This window comes from Mytilus edulis, chromosome 8, assembly GCF_963676685.1.
Source record: "Mytilus edulis chromosome 8, xbMytEdul2.2, whole genome shotgun sequence".
Taxonomy (NCBI): domain Eukaryota; kingdom Metazoa; phylum Mollusca; class Bivalvia; order Mytilida; family Mytilidae; genus Mytilus; species Mytilus edulis.
In genome coordinates this window covers 4,402,619-4,427,918 of record NC_092351.1, presented here as the reverse complement: position 1 = coordinate 4,427,918, position 25,300 = coordinate 4,402,619, and the positions used below count along the sequence as shown (strand labels likewise).

At 31.7% G+C, this 25,300-nt stretch overlaps 1 protein-coding gene across 1 annotated transcript in view; it reads left to right on the top strand.

Annotated features, from left to right (window-relative positions):
* Positions 1-21,780, top strand: part of LOC139484643 (cholecystokinin receptor type A-like) — a 60,715-nt gene extending 38,935 nt beyond the window's left edge. The window contains exons 2-3 of the mRNA XM_071268469.1: positions 20,108-20,482; positions 21,151-21,780. Of these exons, the coding sequence (XP_071124570.1) occupies positions 20,108-20,482; positions 21,151-21,635 (860 nt within the window). The 3' untranslated portion in view covers positions 21,636-21,780. The remainder of the gene's footprint in view (positions 1-20,107; positions 20,483-21,150) is intronic.
* The last annotated feature ends 3,520 nt before the right edge of the window (positions 21,781-25,300 follow it).

Here is a 25,300-nt window from a genome sequence, read left to right as displayed (position 1 = left end):
ACAAAAATAAAATCTTCCTTTTTTTATTTGTTTCAGTCTTTAAATTGAACCCCTAGCAATTATTTAAGTTTTCCGTTGTTTCCTAGCCATATTGAAACTTTTTTCCATCAATAACATATGAATAACATGCACCGTTCGAACCAATGTCAATGAACGATCGACTCTAGATCTGAGACCGATAAACATAGTTTAAAGTTGTAACGGTAAGGTTGGGCCACAGATTGTCGATGGTGCTTAGTTTTTTCTTTGACTGTATTGATTACGATTCACGTACAGCATTTAAGTTGAATAAATATGCTTCTTGTACGTTTTTTGGCATTGTAAGTTAAGTCTTATACAAAGTAAAGTCTTAAATATCAGAGGATTATGACAATATCAGAGGATTATGAACACTTATTTTAAGTAGCTGAGATAGTAGGTAATTAGGATAAAAAGATATCCGCCACCTAAAGACATATTAGCCAATTGCTACGTATGTTTATGACTCAAAGCAAATACGTACATTTTGTTAGCTATTTTTCGTGTGTTTCTCTGTCCTGTATGTTCTCCCATTTATTTTTATTGTAGTCCTGTCATGAAATATTGTCATTTTAATGTTATGTTTAACATTGCAATAAAATCGGGTGGTTTGGTATGCAACACCTACCATTTTGTTTCTTAAAATGTCCTGTACCAAGTCAGGAAAATGACCATTGTTATATTATAGTTCGTTTCTGTGTGTGTTAAATTTTATTGTTGTGTTTCTGTTGTGTCGAAGTTCTCCTCTAACTCTTATGCTCATTACACGCTCGTGCAATATATTAACATAACATGTTCCTCCTAAAAAAGAGACGTCATCTAACATCCGGCGTAACAAAACCAGAAACAAAAGAGGAAACTATTATAGCCACTTTCATTTTTATATCCAAACACAAATTGACTGTTCTTACATATCTATTAATGCCATTACATAAAGATGATTTTGCAGTATATAAATAAGGATAAGTTGTATGGTTGTCAATGACACAATTATTTGTCACGGTAGAGCTTTCAACATTCCGCAGAATTTTTTTAAAACACTTACAGCCTGGTGTATGCTAAAATAATTAGCAAACCTCATGAAACAATAACGGCCTGGTGTATGCAAAAATAATTAGCAAACCTCATAAATAACCATTAGCCTGGTGTATGCTAAAATATTGAGCATAACTACTAAAACACTAACGGCCTGATGTATGCTAAAACGAAACACAGATATTATGGACAGCACCCAATGACAACCTATGCAGAATCGACTTCTAATTTTGGATAGGTACAAGCAGAATGATTTTTTCCAAGATTCAGAACTTGTAATATCTAGTGTCTTGCTCAGAACCCATGGGGGTTCATTTTTTTTTATGAATTGTCATAATTAGTCGCCGCCCAGTCTGATTGGTGGCGTATTTTGATCTTGACATTCACAGTTTTTCTTATAAAACTGCTATGTGAACATGTCATCGGTGATTAATGTGGTGTATTTTTGCTATTTGATAACAAACCTGAGAATAATTGGAAATGAAGAGACTGTCAGAGAAGTGGAAGGTTTAACAAACTGTAAAACCTTGTTTAAAGCATACCAATATAGTTCGTTCTTTCATAAATTAAATAATCAGGGATGTAAACGACAACATGTGTTTTTCAATTTTACACTTTATTCCAAAGCTCGTCGTACTTTCTGTTATACATTTCCTTTTTGTAGGAGTGTACTTGTAATTGTCGCTGACTGTTTTAATGGTTGAATAAAGTGCATGATTAAAAAAGAAAGAGTTTAAAAATATGTTCTTGTAAAAACAAATCTATAAGTCTATAAACCAAGTATGACATTTTAATGTTTGAATTAGAACACTCGGTCATGCATTTTGATGCTTTGTGCACGATGACACTTGGGTCGATCCCTAAGTTTCGTTTGCAAAGTACATCTTATGTAGATCAATCACCAAGTGCTCGCATACCCATCGTGTTGAGAATTTCTAATCCCATTTTCAACAAAAAAGATGACACTTCTTATGGACATTAATTTTCCTCGTAGATTAATCGATTATTATTATAAATTGAACCTTTAATTTCGTTGGGAGTCTTGCTTCATATGTCAATGTTAAATGTCATTGTTTATGGCACATCCTTAAATATTTCAGTCATATTATGTTTTCGTTCCTCCTCGAATCATGTATGTCCCAAATTACTATTTGGTATATTGTATAGCTTATTTGATGACATAAAATTATGTTCATACCTGCATGCATATTTTGAAACTGAAGCCACGACCTGTGCACTATAATAATCATCAGTAATTTATGTGAATATATAGTTTAACATACATAAGACGTTTATTTAAACCGAAAAATCTAGAATTAGAAAATCTTTAAAAGAATTTATAGTTTAAGCTGCCAAATGAAGATATGAACAGTCGAATTGGAAACTAACGATTTCGCTATGATTAAAGCTGAATTCACCGTTAATTACAAATCTACTGTATCATCTTTATATAATTGTCTGGCGTATAAGAACTGTCAACACATTACTGCCAAACTAATACAGCTGGTGCTACCTACAGGTCATATCAAATTAATTCTGTATGGATGGAATAAATCTTCCATTTCTCATGAAAAATTAGACATAATTGAGGCTTAACGTATGTCAATAAGAAGTAAAATCATAAAAATACTGAGCTCCTAGAAAAATTCAAAATGGAAGGTCTCTAATCAAATGGCAAAATCAAAAGCTCAAACACATCAAATGCTAAACCTCTCATTTGAAGTAAGAAAGTGTATCACTCATGCATGGCCCGATTGTTTTCTATATTAAATTCCTCAATTTAGAGTAGGCCCAGCTATTTTGCCGTACGTTCAAATAATGTGAAAATCATTGTATTTCACCTTGAAAACCTAATTCAACATTTGGTATTTTCACAGAGTTCTTTGAGTGTTCCTCAGTTTCCGTGTATTGTATTGTGGAATACTGTAATGGTCTTTTGCTTTTTTAATTGTTGACAAGGTGAAGTCTGTTAGCTTTAATAGCTTATGATAACTGATACACATTTGCTATCCTGTATCAATGTACAAATCAACGAACTTGTAATGGATGGATAAACGATATGAGTTTATGAGATAGCAACCAAAAATAAGGCAAAACTGTCTTGACCTATAGTTGTGAATGTCTATGTCATTTTGGTCTTTCATGGATAGTTGTCTTATTGGCACATCTGGGTTTTTTTATATTTGTAATATAATGGTATCTTAACGATGAACACTATGTCAAGCCCTCAAACGTTTAGATAGTATACATTTCCTTTTTGTAGGAGTGTACTTGTAATTGTCGCTGACTGTTTTAATGGTTGAATAAAGTGCATGATTAAAAAAGAAAGAGTTTAAAAATATGTTCTTGTAAAAACAAATCTATAAGTCTATAAACCAAGTATGACATTTTAATGTTTGAATTAGAACACTCGGTCATGCATTTTGATGCTTTGTGCACGATGACACTTGGGTCGATCCCTAAGTTTCGTTTGCAAAGTACATCTTATGTAGATCAATTACCAAGTGCTCGCATACTCATCGTGTTGAGAATTTCTAATCCCATTTTCAACAAAAAAGATGACACTTCTTATGGACATTAATTTTCCTCGTAGATTAATCGATTATTATTATAAATTGAACCTTTAATTTCGTTGGGAGTCTTGCTTCATATGTCAATGTTAAATGTCATTGTTTATGGCACATCCTTAAATATTTCAGTCATATTATGTTTTCGTTCCTCCCCGAATCATGTATGTCCCAAATTACTATTTGGTATATTGTATAGCTTATTTGATGACATAAAATTATGTTCATACCTGCATGCATATTTTGAAACTGAAGCCACGACCTGTGCACTATAATAATCATCAGTAATTTATGTGAATATATAGTTTAACATGCATAAGACGTTTATTTAAACCGAAAAATCTAGAATTAGAAAATCTTTAAAAGTATTTATAGTTTAAGCTGCCAAATGAAGATATGAACAGTCGAATTGGAAACTAACGATTTCGCTATGATTAAAGCTGAATTCACCGTTAATTACAAATCTACTGTATCATCGTTATATAATTGTCTGGCGTATAAGAACTGTCAACACATTACTGCCAAACTAATACAGCTGGTGCTACCTACAGGTCATATCAAATTAATTCTGTATGGATGGAATAAATCTTCCATTTCTCATGAAAAATTAGACATAATTGAGGCTTAACGTATGTCAATAAGAAGTAAAATCATAAAAATACTGAGCTCCTAGAAAAATTCAAAATGGAAGGTCTCTAATCAAATGGCAAAATCAAAAGCTCAAACACATCAAATGCTAAACCTCTCATTTGAAGTAAGAAAGTGTATCACTCATGCATGGCCCGATTGTTTTCTATATTAAATTCCTCAATTTAGAGTAGGCCCAGCTATTTTGCCTTACGTTCAAATAATGTGAAAATCATTGTATTTCACCTTGAAAACCTAATTCAACATTTGGTATTTTCACAGAGTTCTTTGAGTGTTCCTCAGTTTCCGTGTATTGTATTGTGGAATACTGTAATGGTCTTTTGCTTTTTTAATTGTTGACAAGGTGAAGTCTGTTAGCTTTAATAGCTTATGATAACTGATACACATTTGCTATCCTGTATCAATGTACAAATCAACGAACTTGTAATGGATGGATAAACGATATGAGTTTATGAGATAGCAACCAAAAATAAGGCAAAACTGTCTTGACCTATAGTTGTGAATGTCTATGTCATTTTGGTCTTTCATGGATAGTTGTCTTATTGGCACATCTGGTTTTTTTTTTATATTTGTAATATAATGGTATCTTAACGATGAACACTATGTCAAGCCCTCAAACGTTTAGATAGGTTTTTTATAGAAGTGTTTTGTAAGCAACCAACTTACTATCAGTAGTATATGTGGACTTCGTACAAAAAAATAAAGCTAGTAAAAAACTGTCGTTTGAACGCTCTTTAACATTTTAAATAACACCTATACAAACAAAAAATAACAAGGCAGTTGTGTTTGTTTTCGAAGCTATAATATATTGTGTATGGTTTTCTCTGAAATCACATCTTCAGTAATCGGAAGGAAACGATATAGCATAAAAACACATGAAACACATGTATATATGGAACAAAAGGTCGGTTTTACACTCCATCACATTTTGAATAATACTCGCAGTAAAAACAAATCACATTTAATAAAGTTCTGCTTGTTTTTGTGGCAATTTTAGATAGTTTATGGTTTCCTTGGAAATAGCATCTTTAGAAATGGAAAGGATAAAATGTAGCGTATTATTAAATGTAATAAACTGTAGATAATTTAAAATCAAGATCTAAGGCACCAAGTTGTATTCCAAATTATTATCTAAAGATAAATAATCATTTAGAAATCAGGACGAGACGTGTCAATAACAGTTAAAAAACCAGTTTGGAATTACTTATGACGCCAAGTAATAAATCATTTGTTTATTGAAAGCATATTAAGCAATACAAATTTGTAAAAAAAAGTTTCAACAAATCAAATTTTCCTAACTAAGCATTAAATTAATAATTATAACACGTTTAGGTTTTAGTTTTTGTTGACATCATAGATGTGAAATGACGTCACTGTTCGTGTGTTTTCCGTTCATACGACATTGCTTTTAACCTATACATTAAACCAACGCAAAAACTTGCTGCTTAGGTCAAATTATAATAACTGAACTTTGCATAATGATGAATTGTTGTGTATGGCAGTGAACAAACCGTTTTAAAGGGTTGACTGGGGTAAAGATATATGAAAATTCCTGGATTTTTGTAATCCAGTAGTAAAATCAGTGATAAAAAAAGGCGTCCATTTGGCAGTATAGGGTGAACGCATACAATCAGCCACTTGGACGACAGGCAAGATTTAGGATAATGAACTGGGATATTTCGTGATGGGATTGTGCAACACTCAAACGAACCCTTGCACAAAATCAGTAAGGAAGTCCGTAGGTACCTATTGTCTTCTGCAAGGTAAATGTCTTAAATCGTCGAAATTCGAAATCCTAATTGTCCCGTGGCTATCGGTCAATCCAGGATTCACTTTGCAGATCCGACTGAATTATGGTATTTTTTCTGAATTCGCATGAATAATTTACCACTGGACATTGAACAAACAACAATCATTCATCACGAATTACCTATATTAAACCTGTTGATTATCTTAACAGTTTCGTCCTAGTGATTTATTATTTGTCATATTGGTGATCACCTGAGTAGTTGTGTTTAAATCGAAGAAGGCTGGCTTATGTCTTCATTTGGGTATTTTGTGTCGATAATGTGTCTCTTTTGCCTTCGATTTTGTTATATAACCTCCTGAGAAGACTCTCAGGATTTATATATTGAAGAACTTTAGTGTTTAGATTACTTGTGTTTGTTTTATTTGGTGTTGTTTTTTGGGGAAAGGGGTCTCAGTATGCCATTCTAGAGTGCAGTGACAAGGATTGTAATAGGCACTTGGTCGTTTATTCTTCGAAAGTTTTAAATGTATAATATTTTCTTAGGAAACATATTAACAAATTTAAATGCCATTTCGGGACTTAATAATAAGTACCAATGAAGATAGGCATACTCAGAAGTCGAACCTATTTATATTGCATAGCTCACAATGTTTGTATAAAGATACTAACCATTAAAACAATGCGTATTTGGTTTCGTTGGGGCACTCATATTGAAAATCTCTCTCTACTATTTCTTTGTATTTCAATTTAATTTTAAGTGGCTGATATAATTCATTTTTTTTATACTTGAAAAACTTAAATCCTTATTGTCAAAGAATGTATACCCATATTATGGGCCCTTTATTATTTCTTTTATATATTAATGATCTTCCATTTTAGGTAAATCATACAAACCCTCATTTGTATGCAGATGACAAAACTCTAAAATACTCTTCAAATTCCGTTGATGGTATAAATGATAAACTTAATGATGAAATTAATTTTAATTGAATTTAAGATATTGTCATGAATATGCCATTTATATCTGACTGTCGATTATGTTGATTGTTGAAGAGCGGTTAAATCCACGTCATTTGATTGTTGTCTAATTGACGTCTCTTTTATCTGTAATGGAAACTACAGTTTTTGTTAGGTGGTACAATTAACGATACATGTTGTATAAAAACTATTTCGATAACTGTCCTTTTAACAATACTTTGTAACTTCTCCACTATACTATTTCAGTCAGATATTGAATTTGGTCTCAAATTTCCATTTAAAGATAAAGTCGTAAACTAATTAACAACGTTATTTTATAACAAAGCTTGCGCGTTTTGTCTGATTGCAGATTCTTATATTCCATTTACCTGAGGTGTTTTCCTTTTACCGTAGGTGTTTTCCGTATACTGTAGGTGTTTCCATTTACCGTAGGTGTTTTCCGTTTACCGTAGGTGTTTACATACATGCAACACAAAAATCTCAGTTTTGAAAAATGCAGCAGACAGCACATTTGTTTGCTGTCTAAACAATCCCGATAACCGAATATCTCTTGTTATCTTGTTTAATTAAAGTCATCAGTCATTCAGAGTATCTAATCATTTATATAATTTGAAAACCTTTTCATCTTTTTAAAATAAACATTATAAAGTGCCAAGCTTATGTTTTCATTGTTTCAATTTTCTCTCTCGAAATGAACGATTGTATTTGAATATGTTTATCTATTGTTTGCAGTAGTTTCTGCTTAATACAATAAAAGACAAACTTACATACATGCATTAAAATGATTTTTTTTTTAATTACTTAAGATGGTATGGGAGTCTAAAATAAAAATTATAGAATTTGTTCATACTTTGCCAAAATGTAGTATCTATTGATATATGTTGAAAATATAATAAAAATGATAGGTCATAGCGCATTTTCTGAAGCTACAGGGCGTGACAAAATGACACATTTTGTATGGATTATACAGGAAAAAAAACACCATTTTGTGATTAAAACTAAACAAAATGATAGAATTGTTAAAAAAATGTACTTAAGGAAAAGATAGTTTTACGACCATGTTTTAACAGTATAAAAAGAAAAGATAGGGTCATTGTACGTTTTTTCAGGCTAAAATACAAAATAGGAAAATTCATTGTAGAATCCTTCAGAAAATGCACTGTTTTAGAGTTACCTCCCCGTAAAATGCCAATTTTTTTTTTTTTAAAACAACCAAAAATAATCAGTATTTGCAATAATGTTATTACTGATAAGTTAAATTCTTATAAATTGGTTCTTTTAAATGAAAATTCACATTAAATATCTGCATTCCTACATCACATTTTGATACATCAAACTCGATAGAAAATGTGGACATTTGGTTTTGTGTTTTTTTACAATCCAAGATGGAGAAAGACACACATATACCACCTTAAGGATGTATTCTTCTGACTTTTCAGTCTCGTTCAGTCTCAGTGAACTCTCGTTCTTGAATTATTTCCAAAATATGTGATATAAGTGGAAAATATCAATGAATTTTACAAATATTATAATCAAACATAACTCTGTGAACAAAGTGTGTATTTACAATGGTTTTTGAGTAATCAAGTTATCAACTGTTACGAATAATGAAGTCAGTACTTTTAGCCAAAATTTTGAAAAAATGAGTGAGGGATACAAAAAATGATTTTACAAGAATCATGTTCATCCCATATCATTTTGGTCTTTTCAAGTTTCTTAGATATTTATTGTGTCAATCATTTATAACAAAAAAGTTGAAATAATATACATTTTGTTCTGAAAACTGAGAAAAATCACAAAAATACAAAACTGACAGCATGGTAAATTTTACACAAAAAAGCGTCAAAATATGATAAAACTTCACGATTATAGCCCAAAAATAGGTAAAAATCAATGAAAAATCATCAAAATTGGGCATTTTCAAAGGACTGTAGCAAACAAAGAAGTGCACCACCATATGATTTTTTCTTCCCCAATTATTTTGTTACAGTCTTATAAACCGAAAAATCAGGTTAAGAAAAAAAGTTTAATTCTAGAAATGTTTGGCTCCTCAGAGGTGTACATCCTTGAGAGTGCAAATCCGTAATTGCAAAGCTTAATTGTATCACATATTGTTATTGTTGAGAACCGTTCTTTAGCTCAAGTAGTTGAGTTTAAATTTAGGAGACAAGGTACATTCTAGATTTCAATAAGATCACTGAAAAGCATATATACTTCCCAAAACAAGTTAAAATCACTGTCTGTATCAAACTGTCTGTGTCAAACATCTGCATACAAGCATTCTTAGCTTCTGAGCAACACAAAACATTTTAATATCAATTATGTATCAAAAGAGCGACTTATATGCATTGATATAACTGACATTTACAAACACATGAAAGCGAAATTAAAAACCAAACTGAAGAGCATTTCTAATGAATTTTCCTTTAAAACGCAACCTATCAGCAACATTTATTACATATAGGTAATATCAAGACTATATACAACCAATTTATTTTCCTGAGGAAATGTGTAATCTCTTTCTGTTATAGAAAAATCAACGGGTGTACAATTGTCTTGACAATCATTATTTAATCGTTATGTAATGAACAGCAAATAGAGGAAGTTTACTCTTTAAGGACTTAGAATTCATACAACAAAGTTTGCAAATCCAAACAAGGCTTGCATTTGACATACAAATGTTTCTACTGTACATCAGGAGTTAAAAGATATAACGATTTTAATACTGTTGAATTCAGCCATATTTTAAGTTCGTGAACAGTTTTTGTATCCAGTAAATCGATGATACCACGTTGTTTTGATTCAGATTCTAAGATATACTTCCATAAAATAGCATTTATTTTCCAAACGTCAAACGTTGTTGTGGGAGTATAATTATACATTTGTAGTGATAAGTGTTAATAAACATTCATCTTTTTACGGTTATGTTAAGCAAAGGAGTCTTCAAATGATTCTTTTGGATTAAAATTTATTTCAGAAAGGTTATAATTAGAGGGCTAAACGTTAGGTCTGATATTTATAGTTTTGATGAGCTTCCCTATCCTGTTTCAAAATAACAAGCCTTTTAAAAGACTGTTTTGAATTGTTAGTATACAAATAAAGGAACAGAAAAAGCAGAAAAAATAAGGGTCCGGGTGATACTTTTCGAGATATATTCCATTGCAAATTTGGCAGGAAATATTTCTCTCTAGACTTTTAGTAAAATCAACCTTGCCATCCTTTTTCTATAAAAGAGGGACGAAAGATACCAAAGGGACAGTTAAACTCATCAATCGAAAATAAATTGACAACGCCATGGCTAAAAATGAAAAAGACAAACAGACAAACAATAGTGCACATGACACAACAAAGAAAACTAAAGAACAAACAACACGAAACCCCACCAAAAACAAGGGGTGATATCAGGTGCTCCGGAAGGGTTAAAATATTATGAAAAAATTACAAGGATTTATACCATTTTCAGATACGGCTTTATAAACTGTGTGTATTAGAATTATGAAAAAAGTATAGGTTAGTGCGAAGCTTTGTTTTAATGGCACTATATAGATAAAACAAGAGGATTTCTAATTTCGGGCAAAAATTCAAAATCAATAAGAGCGAACATCATTTAAGGATACACAACTGTTTCAATTGCGTTGAAAATGTATACTGGTTATTTTAAACTGTGCATTGATTTGCATTAGCTACTATACTCGAAAGTCTGTACTTTTTGTATGGAAAGTCATTCAAAGTAAAGCTACCAATAAAATTGTTGAAGGATGGAATAATTTAATAAAAAAAGGTAGTTTTCAGTAAATGTAATTATCCTTTCAATCAGTATTGCTGATTATTGCTTGTTTGTGTATCTGACTTAGTTATAGATAAAAAGTAAAATCACAAAAATACTGAACTTAGAGGAAGATCAATTGGGAAAGTCCATAATCACATGGCAAAATCAAATAACAAAACGCATCAAAAAACGAATGGACAAAAACTGTCATATTCCTGACTTGGTACAGGCATTTTCAAATGTAGAAAATGGTGGATTAAACCTTGTTCTATAGTATTTTTACATTGATGCGTTAAATAAACAGACACAATAAATATAGTATTGTCTATTTAGAGATCATTGCTTTCTTCCGCTGTTCAGTAAAAATGTATATAATGTTCGTTTGAAAACATTTGGAAGTCCATTGGGCGAAATCAAACATAGTTGTCGTTTAAATTGTATCAGCTTCTAATTTTCTCCTCAAGCACAAAATGAATTGTTTTCTTTGAAAACGAAATTGATCGAAGCCTTTTAGATGGAACACTGACACAAACTAATTAAGTGACTGAGTTGGGCGTTTGAAAATAAAACAAACCATATTTTGTAGCTTACTATACATACAGTGACATTTGGTTTCTTACATCTACTTTATTTAGTCTATTTTGAAAGTTGTCTTATTTGGCAACCATACCACATCTTAAAATTCATAGTAATTTATGGTCGTGGATTGAAGTAATGTACGTGATAAACATGTGCTTGTATCTGAAATATCTGCCTAATTCAAACATGTACTACAACTTCAGAAAATTTAAAGCATCACATGTTCGTTTGCTTTAAAACTAAACACCGTCTTTTTTAGACGAAAAGAAAAGGTTGTTTAATATATTCTAATTGATATTCTGATTTATATGTATCGCATGAATTTGTCAAACGACGATAAACTTAACGAAGTTAATCGTCGCAACAGAAAGTTTAGAAAAAGTGAATGTTGTAGTAATGAATAATGTTTGCTCTTACACTTGAATTTTGAACATACTTTACTATTTATCATCAAATATCATATGTATAACACTGTATTAACTTCTCACTTGCATAACCATGTCAAGTAAAATATTGTAACACTGAAAATATATACTTCATTGACCTTAATTAGTAAACCAGTGACTCTCAATTTTAATATCAGAAGGTACGAGTTGCCTAGTTATTTTCCCTGGTAAACACTGCAATCAACCTATTACTATTGACATTTGATTTATTCTTGTAGGACAAGGAAGCAAATTGGCCATCAGCCTAAGAAATACAACTTTTGAATGGAAAGGGCATTTTAAACTAAATGTTGCAGAAAAATATTATAATATCATTTAAAATAGTTTAAAGTGAATCTGTTTTAACACGCTTTAATTTCTAATTGGAATAAAATTCCTTAAGGAGTTATATCCTTGAAAGAACATGCAATTGCTTTTGTAGAGTACTCTTATTTGGAGACTTTGTGTCTATTGCTTTTACATTAGTTTTAGCGGGGGTCGTGCTATTTTATCGATCTATTGAGTTAAGCCATTTGCAACTGATTGTAACGTTTGTTTTACTTTCTATTGCCCAAGATTAGGAGAAGATGAATTGCTCACAAACATGTTTAAACCAGCTACTTCCTCCATGTGCCTGTCCCAAGACAGAAGCCTGTAATTTAATGGGCCGTCTTTGATAATATTTGTTTCTAAAAAATGAACCCTTACATTAATCGATAGAACCAAACATTGCATAGGTAATACACTTCTTAATTTCAATTTTGTTTTTTTCATTTCTGAATTCGTTTCCTCCAATTGAATTGTATATTATGTTTTATCAAAAAATTCCGTATTTATGAAACTTAATTATGTTCAGATACAAACAACCAAACATCAATATTTAATCTAACTCGTGGTGAAATAGTTTGACATGAGAACAACATATGAAGTTCACCGTGGCATGATGCTATATTGCTACAAAGTCTGTTGTTATCTAATTGGTACAGCTTTGTAATAAATATAATGAAAAAGTGTTTGATAGATTTACAAAAACTGCGACTATTCAAAACGATTATTTGGTCTCTGGTGGATGCATGTCTCTTTCATAATTATACCACATTTTCTAGGTTTTATATTAATATCTTTCAAGAGAAAGATAATTCAGATAGTAATACATCTTAGCTCTAAGAGTACATTTGTTGTTAATGCTTCTTTCGGTAACCTATATTTAAATAGTAGCTTACATTAACGACTTTTTGGATAATTGTCTCATACCACATCCATCTCCTTGTAAAAAAAAACAGCAGTCAAAATATAAATTGGTGAGAACCATGGGACCATCTCTAAAATTGTAATTAGTCATCAATTGTGTTGGTAGATTGGTTGGTGTACATGGAAACAATAGTTACACCAGGAAAAACAAATTCTACCTTTTTTCTTGTTAGATCATCGTAACGTCTTAATGTCGATAGTAAAGACAAAATCATTTGATTAAAGAATTGAGCTGAATTTGATGAAGATTAAATCTTGTCAACATTTTATTTACACGGAAGGTCAATACATCAGTACAATTTCGATATGAAGTGAAATGTCGAGATGTCGTAGTTCGTACAAATATTTGATGAGATCTTGGATGTTTTAACAAGAACTACTAAAAATAAAAGTGATTGAAACGAACAAAAAAGGTGTATCAAATTTACACCTAACGTATAAGTAAAAAACTTTCCAAATACAAAAAAAAACACGAATCATTGTATTATTGTCACTTTCATCTATTTTTTTAAGCAGTTGTTAAAGCTAATAACATATTATGAATAAACTTGAAAATATCAGCAGCTAAGTAAATCACGTGATATCTAACGGCGACTGGTATTCATAAGTTCACGCTACACGGTGTCACTAAAGGAAATGAAGAAAAATTAAACACTTCTACTAAATGAATGAAATAGCAGAGATAAATCCCACGTGGGCTAGCGTTACAATATTGTCCTTCCATTAATGCATAGTAATGAAAACTTGATATGAATTACGGACTTCGGTCATGACCAATTTTAAAGACAAATTGTATGGATTACTTAAGCTTGGAGATTATTGATTCCAATACATTTGTTCTGAACTTTGTCATCATTTCCAAAGTCGCTATGGTTTTATTTATATATTACAAGATTGATCGTTTATATAAATATACAGTGTTCATTTCCATTGTTTAACCCAAGCGTATATTTTTGATAAATAAATTGAATGAAAACTACGGTTCCTTATTTGTGCATTGTGATTAAAATTAGTATGTATCAATATTTTCTTTTGTTTACAACTCTGTCTTGTATTGTTCTGGTCGTACTATTGCAACTTTTCAATTTCATGACTTTATCATGCGATTCCATAAGTTTGCCATAGTACTATCATATGGTTTGATTAAACATTAATGGTAAACACTAGTTTTTAGTGTTTTAATGTCTAATCTTTCTTTTTACGTTTGAATATATTGACATAACTGCACGACTCGATTCTCAATTAACAGTGGTAAGAGAATCGTTGCAAAGAATCCTGCTCAAACTTTTGTGAAAGACAGGTTTAACTTTGCATTATTGCGAGAGTTTATATTCTTTATTGAAGGCAATTGTATTGACCTGCTATATACGTACCGTTCAATTGAGTTTAGTTATATATGTCTTGTGTTTCTGTCTCTGGCCTAAGTTTTTTTGTAATTTGCATGCATGTGTAGTGCATCATGACATAATACATTGTTACGTGTACCATGATGAATTTTCGTGCAGGATTGATGTGTGAATTTTTTACATGGAACTCTTGATCAGACTTTGACTTTTTGACTCCTGACCTATGCACGTTTGGTGTGTCATCATGCTACAGTGTGTTCTTCGGTAAATTACCTTGACCTCAAAATATAATTTTCAATTGACCTTGCTTCTGAATATGTGGCAAGTAGATGTATTGTCATAAGATGGTGAGTCTAGTGGCGCGAGAAAGTTCATTTGAGCTTGACCTTTGCCCTCAATGTGAAACTTGTATATTTTGTTTGTATTAAATGGATAACTGTATGATTGACACTCATACCACATCTTCTTATATATATATTAGATATATAGATATATTGTTCGTTTTGTGTACTACGATGACCCTTTTTCTCAAAATAATCCGCTATGAGTTTTTTTGACATGGAACTCTTGACCAGACTATGACATTTTGACTCTTGACCTTTGCATATTGGGTGTGTCTTATGGTATGATTACCTTCACGTCAAGTCAGGAGTCTTTGGTTTTTGTTAGTCTTGTAAGTTTTTAATTGTAAATTTAATTTTATGTTTTGGAGTTTGAACTGGTACACATTGTGTTAAGGACTCTGATGACAGCCTCCAGGCGAGGAATCTTCTCGCTTCGTTGAAGACCCATTAGTGTCTTCGACTGCTTTCTGCTCTTTTCACATGTTACTGTCTCTTTTACACATTCCACATTTCAATTCTCAATTTTTTAGAATGTTTGGTTCAAATGAAAATAAATCCATTAATTTCAGTGAAAGTCAAGAGAGAAAATTTTCTGCTTTAGTATCATCATGTGCTGCCAGTTATGATAGATAATGTAAAATGTTTCAATCATTTTATCTTAGATTTCATTTCATTGACAAGTAGATAAGGAGAGTCTGTTTTTACATTTTAAAAATTCACACAGAAGGTAATGCATATCAATAAACTGAACTCAGTGCAAAGAACCTTTAGAGTACACTTAGATAGAGAGCTCAATCTAGTGAAACACTTTGTTAATTTGGTCACATGTAACTTGAAATATCACTGTCTGTTACCAAACTGCACCAAAATCCTGAAAACAATGTGCAAGATAAGTCTATTAAAAGAAGAATTCAATGGAAGTAAATAATCTGTTTTTTGAAGTGAATGTATACGTAGAATATATCTTTTAACCACGGATGCCCCTGCTTGTGAAAAAAATGAGTAAACTTCCACATATAGATGCAGGATTCACTTAATTTTGACCGTTTTGTGACCATAAGCTTTGTGAATAAGTTTCAAAACATTTGGTTGAGGCAAAATAGGTTAAATAGATATAGGAAGATGTGGTGTGAGTGCCAATGAGTCAACTCTCCATCCAAATAACATTTTAAAAAAGTAAACCATTAAAGGTCAATGTACGGCCTTCAACACGGAGCCTTGGCTCACACCGAACAACAAGCTATAAAGGTCCGGAAACAACAGATTCAGCAATTTCCTCTCTCAAGGCTCCGGGTTGACATTTGTATCATTGGTACTAGTACCACAACTTTTTAAACCTAAAACTTACGAACAGTGACGCCATTGGGACCCAATATCGAACTTGATAGATCTGTGGTATGGGATGAGAACGGAAACAAAGAGTCCTCATTTCTTATATTTTTTAAGGGACATGATAACCCTTGAACGGTTAAAGTGACGCTTCCAAATTTCAAATTTGATTTTGTGTTGAGTGATAATAAGCATTTTCCCATGTTATATAAGGTGTAGTTGGGATCCCGCTAACATGTTCAACCCCGCCTTTTTCGGTATGTATGTGCCTGTGGCAAGTCCGGAGCCTGTAATTCAATGTTGGTCGTTTTTTATGTGTTGGTTTCTTTTCTCGTTAGAATTGTTTTACAATGACATTTCGGTGCCTTTTATTGCTGAGTATGCGGTATTGACTTTGCTAATTGTTGAAAGCCGTTTAGTTGTTAGTGTTTGTGTCATCTGTCATCTTGTAGAGACTTCTCATTGGCACTCATACCACATTAGCAGAGGGTTGGGATCCTGCTAACAGGTTTAACCCCGCCTTAGTCTGTATGTACGTGCCTATCCCAAGTCAGGAGCCTGTAATTAAGTGATTGTCGTTTGTTTATGTGTTACACATTTGTTATTCGTTTATATTTTGTACATAAATTAGACCGTGTGTTTTCTCGTTTTAATTGGTTTTACATTGTCTTGTCGGTGCCTTTAATAGCTGACTATGCGGTATGGACCTTGTTCATTGTTGGTGACCTATAGTTGTGTTAATTTCTGTGTCATTTAGTCACTTGTGGAGAGTTCCCATTGGCACTCATGTCACATCTCCTTTTTATATTGTGTACACGTTTTGTAGTATTTGCTTGAGGCAAACTAAAATTAGGATAGCGGAACCCGTTTTTATGGGACGTTTGACAAATTTATTGTACATATACATTGATGTATAGAAAGCCATTAAATAAAATCCAGTCGAACTTGAAAATAAATGTGCAATCAAATATATATGCAAGTCGTCAACTGGTCAAGTGGCTAGATGCACATATCATTGGCCATATAAACGACATGTCCTAATTGGCTAGACATATTTACGTAAATAAGGGATGAGTTAAGGAAAATAAATGAAAACAAAACGACTAAATTAAATAAAAGGATGTTCGCTATAACGTATATTTCGGTTTATTTTTAAAACCTATACGATGCTTTATTTTTTATCTAGTTTCCTAATCAAAATAATTTAAATGAGAAGATAAATACATTCCAGCCTCCTTTACCGTCGATGCTAAAATGTTTAATGTTATAAAACAATTTTAGCGTCTTTGACCTACTTTACCTTTTTATTCGGATACTTGCGGTTATCTTTTATTATGTTCAACGGGAACTTTAGAATGATCTAGAATAGAACCAAGATGGAACCATGAAGTTGGGTTGCTATTACCAAACAACCCGGTTGTTGAACCAGTTACCATGGTATTTATATATAATTTGTATGGAGGCACAAGAGAAGTACTTGAAGATCAAGTGAAGATAAAGAATAAATAAATAAACTGTGTTTAAATTCTGCATGTTATACAAAACAAGAACAAAATATAAGCTTTATTAGTTGACCTTGTAACCGACATATAAAGAGGAATAAGAAAACAATCCCGCTAACATGTTAAAACACGTCACGTTCTGTATGTAGTTGCGTGTCCCAAGTTAAGAGCCTGTAAGTTAGTGGTTGTCGTTTGTTGCTGTGTTACATATTTGTCTTTTCGTTCATGTGTTTGTACATAAATAAGGCCCTTAGTTTTCATTGCTCATTGTTGAAGACCGTACGTACCGTTAGTTGTAATGTTTGTTTCATTCGGTCTCCTGTGAAGAATTGTCTCATTGGCAATCACACCATATCTTTTTTTTTTTTTTTATATAAAAACGCATGTGAGAAGTGGCATTATACACTGTTATGTAAAATGGTAAAAATCTGAAATTGCCAAAGTGATACTCATAATAAGCTATACATATTTAAAAACGTTTAATCTAAACGATTAATGATAAATGTAAAAGCATATTACATGTAATATGTGACAAGACTTTGCACTTCAAAAAACAACAACAATGTAGATATAGAAAAAGGTTGGAACATATTCAGTTGATGTATGAACTTCACTTTATGTTCAGCGATCTTGTGACTATTCATTATACCATTATTAGTACATTATGTCAACTACATCTCTACAAGGTTATAAAATGTTTCCAAATCGATGCCTCTAGGGAAGTTAATTAGCCAGCTTGTAGTCTATTTGTTTGCTATCTTCATTTCAGCTAATTTTGCAAGGTATTTCAAGATTTCAGTTTAGTTGCATCATAAATTACAGAACAGAGTCCTTGGTCAATTATACTATGTTGTTTTCAATGTTAAATTATGTATTTACATCACATCCAAGGAAAACTATACACATTAAAAGGTTCATAGATATATGAACAATAAACAAAAACTGTTACTATTTAAAAAGGGGCACTAGTTAGTAGCTATTGAATTGCGTGCAAAATAAAATTATATTAAAGAAAGAATAAACATGACAGTTTAGTCAATCAAAATTTATAAAAAAAAATCAAAAATTTTATCGTTAATCAATTTTTTTCTTTTCTGCAAATTTCCTAATTTTAACTGTGTGATTCCTTTCTGTGAATTCCCCCTTATTACTAGGATAATTTATTGTGTGCATTCAAATGGGAATTTGAATTATGAAGATACGCGGGAAAAACAAAAAGGAATAAATATAAAAATAAGCAATTATACATCATTAGGAATACCCATTAGCATTAAACTTTTTGACAAATCAGATAACATTATAAACATTATTTTTAGATCATTCGAAACAGCGAAAGATAGAGGATAATTGTCATCTATAAAGTGTTCAAACATTGTACTTCAAACAGGGAATTTAAGAATAAATAGAATAAACTAATATGTTGAGTACACATACGTCAACCAACTAAAACAAAACCGACATCACGCGGCGACTGTTGAAACGATCGTTGTACCTACAAATGTATGTACATTTAGCGTGCGTGCAGAAAAAGATGCTTCAAACCGATTAGGGTTGATTGTTTTTGTACTTGAAACAAAAATATCCCAAATGATGACAGTAAATCTTTTGATAGGTTAAATATGTTTTTATCTGTATAAATTCAAGATAGTTTTTTCACATATCTTTGATTTTAATTTCCATTAATCTATTTCTAAGATCACGCTGTACGAATTGTTGTTGACTTTACAATGGAATATCTATTGTGTTATCAATATTATTCTATGCCATTTTGTATAGATTTCCAGGGAATCATATGGTCAATAATCTATTATGAACGTGTCAGTCACGACAGGAACCATTTTAACATGGTGTTATTTTAAAGGATGTCCTAGGTTTATTAAGTAATATTTGCCGTTTATCTGTCAACCACATTACTGACAACCATCGTTTCTCCTGTAGGTTTCATGTTTCGCTTCAGACATTTAGTCCACTGGAAATAAACCGTCGCAACAAAATCCGTTCATGCTGATATTTTGTCATGTTTTGTCATAGAAACATATTCTAAAAAATGTTTAAACTTATTCTCTAAGCATGGTATTAGTTTACTGCCTGAAATAAATAAATAAAAAAAAACCAATGTATAAATGAAGAGACAAATTTACATCAAGACTTTTTCAAATAATGTTTTGGTAAACTTATGATGCAGCGTGTTCCTGTTGAACCCTTGCACAAATGCACTTCGAATACAACCGAAACCGCAAATGCAATGTTTAACGCGAACAACTAATATATCTATATGAATTATTTCTTATAAAAGTATGTATAATGGTCGAGTTCGTATTCCTTTTGTATAGCGTTTTGGACTGTTGACCTTTTTTTATTACCGCTTTGGTATATATTTAGTTTTAATTATGCATAAAGGAATTATTGCTCTTAGTCAACTATAAACTACAACCTTCATACACAACCAGCCAAAGCTTCTTCGTTTGCTTTAAAAAGAAACCCTATCTTTGATGGAAAATAAAACTGTTCGACATATCACTATGAAAACATGATTATGAATAATTAATTAGTATTTCTCTTTCAGCTGTATCAGTATGTGTTAGCTGTTTCACGTTAGTGGCAATATCTGCCGAGCGATATTTTGCAATATGCCGACCACTTCGTTCAAGAACATGGCAAACATTATCACACGCCTACAAAACAATCATCGCTATCTGGACGTGTGCACTCCTACTTATGATTCCGATTGCAGCTGCACAAGAAATACACCCACTTCAAACTGGTAAAAAGGCATGCCGGGAAATATGGGGAGATGATTTACGAACATTACAAGTCATATACAGCATCTTCTTAGTAATTCTTTTGTTAATAATTCCTCTGTGTGTTATGAGCATGGCATACGGCGCAATGTCTTATAAGCTCTGGTTTACCATGAAACAACAAATGCAGGAGCAATCAGGTATTTTGTTTGTTTTGAATCTTTACATTTGCATATACTTTACATTGTTATTAGCAAAGGTATAACATATGAACAATGATATTATCGTGCTGCCTCATATTTCAAATAATAGATGTCAACACTACCGCAAAAAACAAAAAAACAAAAATTAGAATTAGGACAAACAATTAATATGGACATGTGTATTGGTTGTAAGAGATATATAAGACATTTTTTATAACAACTTGATCAAAACGTACGTATTTCACCAAAATAGCTTAAATAATTCTTAATACGAAAAGGGTTACAACATTGTTTTGAAAGTTGCAGACAGGCAACATATAATGAATATATATATATAATTCATATCCATGCATTTTGACACTGATAACCTAACATGCCATGGATATGCCTGTGCACAACAAGCATTATTACTATCTTGTAGTTTTGTATCTTGTATTTCCTGCACCAAACATGTACAAGTCTTTACTGAAAGCTTTGCTTCGTTTTGGTTACCCCGAATATACCGCCTATATACCAGACTTTTACAGATATAAACCGATATTGATTGAACATGTGCCTAGTTTTGTTTATTTCATATTTGCCTATTACTTATACAAATGCACTCATATTGGATTCATGTTTAGTACCATTGAAATTAAGGAGAGAACTTTATATATTTTTTCCAGATTCAAACGAAACGTTTTTATCATCTAACAACGAAATCAACATGGCGAGCATGAAGAAAAGACATTACGAAGGAATAGCCAATGTCAGCTTGAGACAAACAAATGTTAGGTCTAGTAATCTTAATCGGAAACGTGTCATCAAAATGTTATTTGTCGTTGTGTTTGAATATTTTGTGTGCTGTTCACCAATGTACATACTTAATACATGGAAAATCGTAGACTATAAGGATATACATCCGAGACTATCTGACGCAGCCTGGTCACTTATTCTTCTACTTTTCTATGCGTCGTCGTTTATCCATCCAATTACGTATTGTTTTATGAATAAAAACTTCAGGAAGGCTTTTTTATGCGTTTTCCGGTGTTTCATCAGCAAAACCAAACCACTCGGAAGGAGTTGTACAGAGATGAGCACGATGAACACGTCATCTCTTCCGAAGAGGAGTAATAAGATGAACAAACAAACGTCACAGGATTTGGCGTAGTAATTTTTTAATTGTGCATTTAATGTTGAGAACAGAGTTCAATCCAATATTTTGTTTTACTAATTCTGAGGGTATATTAGTATGTTGTTTGAAACAAAAAAATAGATAGAAACTGAATGCTCTGAAATAAATACTATAGAAACATTATGTTCTTGAAGTATTTTTTAACCTTCTGTTTGAGGGTATGGTTTATATTTAGACCCAAAAAACAAATCGTTCTTTAGACTATCATATGTTATGTTTAGACCAAGCGAAAGTGGAAGTAGGGCTAACTAAGAAATACCATATAAATTAACGAGAAGCAAATATTTTACAAGTTCAATTAATAGATATAGGTAACGGATATTCAGTAAACTACTATTACACGACTTATTTGTAATATTCCTTTTCTATTTACATTGCCATTCCTTTTTTAAATAATAAAGTTTCATTATCATCTTGATAATTTAATATAATTATCATGAAGTGTCGATAAGAAAAAATAATCCATTGAAAGGTTCATAGCTGAAATGTGGGTGTCTTGATGTATTCAGACATCTTTATTAATAAAATATTGTTAAAAAAATGAAAACAACACGTTTAATTCCATGCGTCCGAAGCTCTTTTCTTGATTTACTTTCATCAAGAATGTTCAAAGCAAAATATTTGAAAGCCGAGAATGTATAAGTACCAACAAAGTACAACATAATTAAAAATATATGACCTTTACCTCTGCTCTCCATCCAGATAATATAACTTCGTCAATGTGGTTTTCGAGTACACCTTTTCTTGTGACTGATATATCATCTTTTGTATAAATGAGTAAGCCTCCTCCGGCATTGTAACGATCTTTACGGAATATATTTTGTGAAAATGAATCTATAATTAATTCATCGTTATCTATGTTTGGATCTAAGTGTGTTACAGTGACTGTTACAATATCATACTCTTCTGCAAAATTTTGAATAAACTCAATCGTATTTCGTAAACTACGAGTGTTATATTGCATATTGATATGGAGTTATCAGTTTCATGTTCATTTTGACCGGGATTTTGTTTAACGCTCACCATTATAGGGATAAAGTGTAACACACATAGAAGGAATAACACATTTATTTTGGGATTAAGGCTCTGGAGAAGCGATAAGGAGACGACGAGAAATTAACAACGACAATTGGTAAGTAGAATTTTCGACAAAGGTTCCCCGTTGAAACAAAAAATTATCTGATCTGGAAAAATGAAATTTACATGAATATAATAACCCTATGGCTACCCCGTATTGCGCAATACAATTACCCATTATGAAAAAAAATAAAACAAACAACAATATATAAGACAGGTTGACATTCACGTTACACATAAAAAGTTAGATAACACACATCATCATCCAAAGTCATACAGGTATTAAACATATACACACAATGAACATAAAGTACATTGTAAAACAAATTAAATTGAAGGAACGCATTTTCGATTCATAAATGGGAAAATTATTTCACAACAAAAACTAAATATAAATTCTGAGATTTTTTTTAACAAAACTGTTCAGTACTTTATATTATTATGTATAGCAAATCTTTTTGATTATTTGATTTTTGGTCAAAGCTTTTCAATATATAAGCAGGGGTGTTCCGTAACTGCACATGTACGAAATATACATATAACACCTGATAACAGGACTTTCAATTGATTTCTTACAACTATGATAAACTCAGTTGCAATATTTGATAGCAGTATATTTTTATACAGGTATATATCATTTGAGACAATTATGTTTTCGTTGTTCATCTAAATTTGTTCACTGTAATTATAATGGTATACAATAAAAGAAGCATTTACAACAAAATCGAAATAAGGAAAAGATGTCTAAATGAAAAGAAAAAAAAGTATAACGTGATTTTTCCTGTTGTAACATGAGCTTTTGAATTAATTCAGATGTTTTAATTGTTTAAAACTTTTTGATGCAATGAAATTATACCAGATTTATTTGCTAGCAATATTGATAACACATGAAGCAATTTTTAATGTACATTAGAGATATTTAAAGAAACAAGTAACAACTGTCAAAGACACATATATTAACTCTGTCAAATAGTTCATGTTTTTTTAATATAATGGGCCATTATTGGGGTTCTCGTCACTGTTCTGATTGGTGGAACCTTGGGATGGATCTGGTATTTGTGTTGATTGTCACCGTCTGTGGTTGTCTCTAGAGCTTTTATGTCGTCACAATTTTTTGATAAGTTGTTTTGGTGCTTTTCTCTGTTGTATTGGCAAATATGCGAAAATTTGATGGTTGTACTTGAGGTCGGCTAGCTTTTGTGTAAGACCAGTTCTATATTGTCTTAAGTTCTCTGTTCAACAATTGTATTCGGTAGAGTTAAATGAACTTGTAAATAACAAGCTTGATTAACTGTTGTGAAAGACAAGGACGCTTACCTACATCAAAAAGTAAGAAGCTACAAGACAAAGCCTTAAAGATCCTAACAAAATTACCATATTCAACTTAGGTATACCTTGCCTGAAAGAGTTAATACCCTAGTTTCTGATTATTTCGTAATTAATGAACGATGAATTTTAAATATGTTTGTAATAAATCATGTCAGTGCCAACGATCTGACTTACAAGTAATGAGGGCGATTGTTATTTGTCATCCTCCCTCCTATAAAAAGGGGAAATCACAAACTTTATTCCGCTACACAGAGTCTGATATATTTCTCAAAGAACGTATGCCATTGTGCACATTTTGAAATTAAATTATATCATAGCAGAATCGATCGAATAATCTTGTTCAGTGTTATGTTTATGACCCCTCCCCCCCCCCCCCCCCCCCCCCAATTAATAGGTCGGTCATTCATATTATGTATTTAGAGCGGAAAATTTTACTTGGTCCTTTTTGTTGTTGTTGTAAATACTGCATAGTTCTAATTTGTGTTGTAATTAGTTGATTGATCAAAAATAAGTAGGGCATGTTAAATAAAACCATCGAGGATATATTTTGATTGATATCACTTTTGAGGGGAAAACTTATTTTTTAGTAACAATACCTCCAAACCCACATGGACCTGTGATAACTCATTTGACTATATACTCCATTATGAAATGACAATATGTTTTTGACGGTAACTTTCATTGCTATCTCATTCATAACTCAGGGGGTAGCAATTTTAATGTTAGCTCTCTGTTGTATTGCATTCAAATCAAAACTGACAAAAACAGAGAAAAACATGTCGAATATTCAGTAAAATAAAATAAATAGCACATAGCTATGTATATATCTGGTGATATATAAATGGTTTACCATCAATATAACGTTAACCTCGATTACGTTTTTTATGTTGTGCAGGTTGTCAAACTTAAAGGTTAATCATGTGTAACTTAGATCGAAAACCAGTGCCTTTTTGAGAAGACACTGGATCGCTTGAATTAAAAACATTTGTCGAGCATAACGAATTAATAGACGTGTGGAGAAAACGATACCCTAAAGACAAACAATATACTTTTTGTCGGGGTAACTCAAAGTCACGAATTGATTATATCTTTATAAGTAGTGAGCTTCAATATAAATCGCAACAGGCAAAAATAGTTTATTTTCCGTTCAGTGACCACGACGGTGTATTCATGAAATTAAAAACAAATGAACCAGAACGCGGTCCCGGAACGTGGAAAATGAACTCATCAGTTAT